This window comes from Ostrea edulis, chromosome 2, assembly GCF_947568905.1.
Source record: "Ostrea edulis chromosome 2, xbOstEdul1.1, whole genome shotgun sequence".
Lineage (NCBI taxonomy): Eukaryota > Metazoa > Mollusca > Bivalvia > Ostreida > Ostreidae > Ostrea > Ostrea edulis.
In genome coordinates this window covers 103,913,618-103,919,642 of record NC_079165.1, presented here as the reverse complement: position 1 = coordinate 103,919,642, position 6,025 = coordinate 103,913,618, and the positions used below count along the sequence as shown (strand labels likewise).

The 6,025-nt window shown below is 36.5% G+C and overlaps 1 protein-coding gene across 1 annotated transcript in view; it reads left to right on the top strand.

Annotated features, from left to right (window-relative positions):
- LOC125667254 (uncharacterized) overlaps positions 1 to 3,731 on the top strand; it is an 11,680-nt gene extending 7,949 nt beyond the window's left edge. The window contains exons 3-7 of the mRNA XM_048900616.2: positions 74 to 190; positions 307 to 943; positions 1,020 to 1,185; positions 1,966 to 2,384; positions 2,478 to 3,731. Of these exons, the coding sequence (XP_048756573.2) occupies positions 74 to 190; positions 307 to 943; positions 1,020 to 1,185; positions 1,966 to 2,384; positions 2,478 to 3,139 (2,001 nt within the window). The 3' untranslated portion in view covers positions 3,140 to 3,731. The remainder of the gene's footprint in view (positions 1 to 73; positions 191 to 306; positions 944 to 1,019; positions 1,186 to 1,965; positions 2,385 to 2,477) is intronic.
- The last annotated feature ends 2,294 nt before the right edge of the window (positions 3,732 to 6,025 follow it).

Sequence of the window (6,025 nt, the reverse complement as noted above, 5' to 3'; positions counted from 1 at the left end):
TTCTATAGTACGGACAATCGGACACACTGGCTAATCACACACTTCTCCCACATGATTTTTTTTTTGGTTACAGAATGGAGTTGCTGGCCCATTTTGGTACGCAGTAGGAATTATGGTCAACATTTTCATATTTCCAATATTCTCCGTGCAGTTTAAAACTCGGGCACCTGGGGCTAAAACATATTTACAGGTACGATAGCATTCATTAAGCTCAATCAGTAATAGTACATGTATATACAATATGTAATTTAGTACTCTTCTTAATTAAACCTTAACACCCCTTTTGTCCACATTTTCCTGTTTCAGATCATCCATGCTCGCTTTGGAAAGTACGCGCACGTGGTGTTTTGTGTTTTTGCCTTGCTTACAAATCTGGTGATTATGATTGGGCTGCTGTTAGCGGGAAGGGCAACCATTAAATCATTAACCAAGGACACCTCGGACGAGTTCTCTCTCTTTGTAATGGCTGTTCTGTTCGGGTCCTATTCTCTCGTCGGAGGCATAGGGACGACATTTTACGTATCCTATTTCAATGCCTGCCTGGTATTCATCCTATTGATTGTATTCGTTGTCAAGATTCTTCATAATGACGCAATCGAGTTTGATTCCATTGGCGACGTTTCTAAGATGTATGAATACATTTCATGTGTGAAAGGGCCACCAGAAAATGAGAACTACAGTTATCTAACATTTCGCTCTGGGGTAGCTATCCTATATGGTGTTATCGAGGTTTTTGTATCTTCAGCGGTCACGTATTGCGATCAGGCCTCCTGGCAGAGTCGTATTGCCGCAAAGCCGACACAGGGAGTCTGGGGCTTCATTTTGGCGGGTTTCATTTGGTTTGCCATCCCTGCCACAATGGCAACCACCACTGGAATGGCATACCTTGCTCTTAGCATGGAAAACGGGACACATCTTTTGACACCAGGACAAATTGATGAAGGTAATCGAATATGACCCCGAAAACATTATGCCATGGAAAAACTAAGTAGGCAATTAAAAGTATGAACTTTTTGTAGGTTTGGTTACACCTCTTATCGCTGAGAAGGTTTTGGGGTCCTCAGGTGGCATACTGATACTTACTATGGGTGCTATGGCGCTGATGTCCACGGGTTCAGGAGAAGTCATGGCTATATCTTCCATTATTGTGTATGACATCTACCAGACCTACCTCAAGCCCTTCAGGTACGCATGCGCACGCACACACACTCACGCGTGCATCATAAAGTTTGATGCTGATTCCGCTAGGAAATTGGAATATAGTAAACCAACTTTTTCGGAACTACTTTTATTTGTGAATTGCCGACAGGGAACACACAGTATTATCGAGTGAGCCAGCGCTCTGACCAAATAAATAAGCGATTATTGCTGATGAATCTTAAGGATAATTTTTGCGCAGGAAAAAATGTTTTAGACTAAATCCTTCTTGCGCCAATATTCTCCAATATAAGTTTAATGACTCTAGAATCTGTTTATGTGCCTTTATAATGGTCTACATTCAAATTTTGAAGAAACAATGGTTCAACACTTCCAGTATCCAAATCGCATTCTACTAGTAGTACATGTACTGTATTCGAAATTCAACATACATGTATAAATCGTCTAACATTCATATTTGTACGTTCATATATCTTCGTTCTGTGTTTTTAACATTCATCAACATAAATACTCTTAAGTGTCTCACTTGAATTTCTTCAAATCCGCTGAAAATTGAAATGGGACATAAACATGTTGAACAAAGTTGGCTTTTTTAACATTTAGGAGGATTTGATTTTTATACGGAAAAAAAACCCCAAACAAACAAAAAAAACAACACCCAAACCAATTAATGAATATTGAACATTGATCTAGGTAATTTTAAAAAATTTGGTTGTTCAATAATGGTCTCTTGGCTGCACGTAAGAGAGAGAGAAAGGAGAGGAAAACCCCACTATATATGCTGTATATTTGCTTTTAAATTTGTAGGGACGGTATAAAGAAAAGACAATGTGTTTTATGTGGTGAAACTAAGAAACCGACATTGGTCGCCACTTACGAGATTAGTAATGACGCTCACTGTCAGTGTGTCAGTGTCGTTCGCTGTCATGGCTGCACAGAAGACATGGTTCGCAGAAATCAGGTCACAGAGAACTGTATCCGGCCTCGTTATCAGTGTCCAATCCATGGGCAGTACCGAGAATACCAGGACAACCTCATCCACTTCAAAAACTGGTGCATTGTATGTGTGACGATCGCTATCATTCCTCTTGGAATGTTGATCTTTGAGTCTGGCATTGATCTCAACTGGATCTTCTACGTCGGCGCCATTGTAACTATTCCTTGCTTCCCGCCAGTTCTCCTGTCTATCATGTGGGTGAAAGCTACGTCAAGAGGACTCATCACAGGTAAAACGAATATGTCTGCTACATAGGGAATCTATTACAGTGTGTATAACCATTGATTTATGTAATAAGGAGCCTTTATTTTTGTTTTATCAGGAGGAATTCTGGGACTGATATGTGGTATTACCGCAACATTGTCGGCAGCTACTATGTATGAGGGAGGCCTGAACAACTTTCTTATCAACACTGTTCAGGATCATGCCATTTTGGCGGGAACCTGTGCTAGTTTTGGAGGGAGTCTGTTTGGATGCATCATCAGTTCATTAATAACAAATAAAATCCGGCGTCCTGAAGACGAAAATGAAGAATGGCAAAAACTATACGACATTGACAATCCACTGAACCCCTGGGAGCTAAACTATCGAGAAGAACTAAAAGGTCTTTACTTTGACTCCAAACCCACGTTTGAACAGTTGTCCTCCAAATTTCGGAAGGCAAAAATGATAGCTTATATTGGAGGTGGGTGTAGCATCGTTCTAATGGCTATCGTGATACCGGGGATCATCATGGCCAGCTACTCGGTGATGAGTGAAGGGCAGTTTTCGGCTTGGGTTGGGTTCACTCAGGCTTGGGCTGTTCTTATGGCGATTGTTGTCATAATAGCACCGCCTGCTGAAGAAATATCTCGAATAGTCAAGCAGTATCGCAAAAATAAAGAGACTGTTATTGGTGCAAACGAAGCAGTGGACGATCTTTTATTAAAAGAAGTTAATGATAAAGTATTTCAAGACCCAAAGCAACCGGTAACGAAAGTTTAAAAGCTGATATAAATGGAATGTGAGCAATTTTTATCTGACATTCACTTGCAACAAAAGGATGCTAGTAAACGATTTTTTTCAAGATATTTAACAATATATGCACCAGTGGCGGATTCAGGATTTGTCAAACGGGGGTGGGTGGATGGGTGGGTCTGGGGTCGCTTTAGGGGAACTCCTTGTGGGGGTCCAGGGATGAAGCCCCAGATTTGTTAAGCTTATGTTACTGTTATGGGTTATTCTAGCTTCACTTTATACATATTTAGTTACAAATAGGAGGAAGGGGGCCCGATCCTCCTCTACATCGGCCTCTGTATTCATGTAATTGCATTTTGTAAATGCAGGAATCTGAACATTCTTGCTTAAGAGATTCGTCCCCATTCTATTATTTGAAAGATTATTGGTATCTAAAGGAATGTTAGGCCTAGAAATAGACCATTGAAAATTATGATTAAGAAAATATATTTTATGTGTCGCATGAATTAGTGATTAGTTTTAAGAAATTATACATATATGTCCTATTGCTAAAGTCATTGTTCCCCCAGATCGTTAAATACATGTAATTCAGAAACAAATAAAGAATATGGAAAAAAAAGTTTTAAACTTATTTCACTTACAACGTTTGTGTTAGGTAATCAGAATAGGTACCTTCTATCATCATGCATATCCAGATGTATAAAAGTTAGATTAATTTAATTGAAAGTTGACATATCATTAACTCTTTCATTGATGGAGTTAACATGTCATTATTAACTCTTTCATTGATGGAGTTAACATGTCATTATTAACTCTTTCGTTGATAGAGTTAACATGACATTAACTATGGAGCGCCAAATTAACATAAACTCAAATAATTGAAGATATCTTTAATTATTTGAAGATATCATAATTCAATTGTTGCTCTCTTTAATTGAATTAATGCGGGCATTAAATCAATTATTGCTCTCATCAAATGAATTAATGCGCGCTTCAATTCAATTATTGCTCTCATCAATTGAATTAATGCGCGCATCAATTGAATTAATGAGAGCAATAATTGATTTAATGTGCGCATCAATTCAATTATTGCTCTCTTCAATTCAATTGATGCGCGCATTAATTCAATTAATGAGAGCAATGATAGATTTGATGCGCGCATTAATTCAATTATTGCTCTCTTCAATTCATTTGATGAGAGCATCAATTTAGTAGAAATATTGCTCGCAATAATTAATTTAGAGCTCGGTTTAAATAATTTGATGATCTCTTTAATTCAATTGAAGATATCTTTAAATCATTTACAATACTTTTGTATAAGGAATTAATGCGCGCATCAATTCTTTTAAAGAGAGCAACAATTCAATTAAAGATATCATTAATTCAATTGTGGATATGTTGAATTGAAGATATCTTTAATTATATAGTTGCTCTCTCTAAAAGAATTATTGCTCTCTTCAAATGAATTAAAGATATCATTAATTCAATTGAAGAGAGCAATAATTGAATTAATGCGCGCATCAAATCAATTATTGCTCTCATCAAATGAATTAATGCGCGCATCAATTCAATTATTGCTCTCATCAATTGATTTAATGCGCGCATTATATCAATTATTGCTCTCTTCAATTGAATTGTAGCGCGCATCAATTCAATTATATCATTAATTCATTTGAAGAGATCATTAATTCAATTGAAGCGCGCATCAATTCAGTTGAAGAATTAATGATATCATCAATTCAATTAATGCGCGCAATAATTCAGAATTGAAGATATCATTAATTATTTGAAGAGATCTTTAATTCAATTGTTGCGCGCATCAAATGAATTGATGATATCTTCAAATAATTGAAGATATCTTCATTTATTTGAGTTTATGTTAATTTGGCGCTCCATAATTAACTCTTTCATTAATTGAGTTTACTGAAGGTTAATTACCTATTGAAATGAACTTTTAAAAACTTGTACGTTTTTAACGATGTACCTTGACATTTGATTTGCGCTATCATTGATATTTTGGGTATGGTGTTTTAGTCTAGATGGCGCAATCGATTCTGCTTTTAGTCTACATGGCGCTATCTTTGCTATTTTGAGGGCTTGGGGTAATTTATGGAGTGGAGTGGAGGGGAGTCATGGAGTCGTGGAGTCTCTATGCTTCATAACTTATCTATCCCCCAACTGTCACTCTTTATTTTAGAATAATGTAACTCAACACCCTCATCCGGTACAAATAGGTGTGCTGGAATTTGGTTCAATATGTTTGTTCTACTTTAGTTGCACACACATCTATCAAAGCCCCTTCATCCCCTTAGGTGGGAGGAAAATTCTCCTGTCACAAGCACCAAGAATGAGGTCAAATTTATGACCTGCAATGCCAGATAATCACTTCATGACATTTTAACACTGTGTAATGCATGGCTTTAGCAATGGCATTTCCTATATGTGTTTTTATTAAAATAGCTGAGGATTTTTTTTAATCAATTATAGATTGATATAAGCTATCAATATTATTGATCAATTGACAGGAGTAAATCTAGTATTTTATTGGGTAGCACATGAGACAGATTAAAATGGGAGGGTTTTAGCCTCTCTCCACAGCAGTGTAAGACATTACATGAATGTTTTTTTTTTCTTCAGTTTATCTTGTTTATTTGGCTAGTTATGTATTTATTTATTTATTGGGGGGGGGGGGGGTAAATTCTGAGATAAAAATGAAGAGCATTAAGTATGTGGTTTTTTTCTCATAACATTTAATTGGATGCACATTTAGTTTACCTTATTGTGTGGAATATAATGAAAGGAAATGAGGACAGGATGCTGTCAACATACACTGCTGATATCAAAAATGGATAGTTGGTTAGAATTATAAATCTTTCAACATTTTAAACTTTAACTTTAAAGTTCATTATAAAA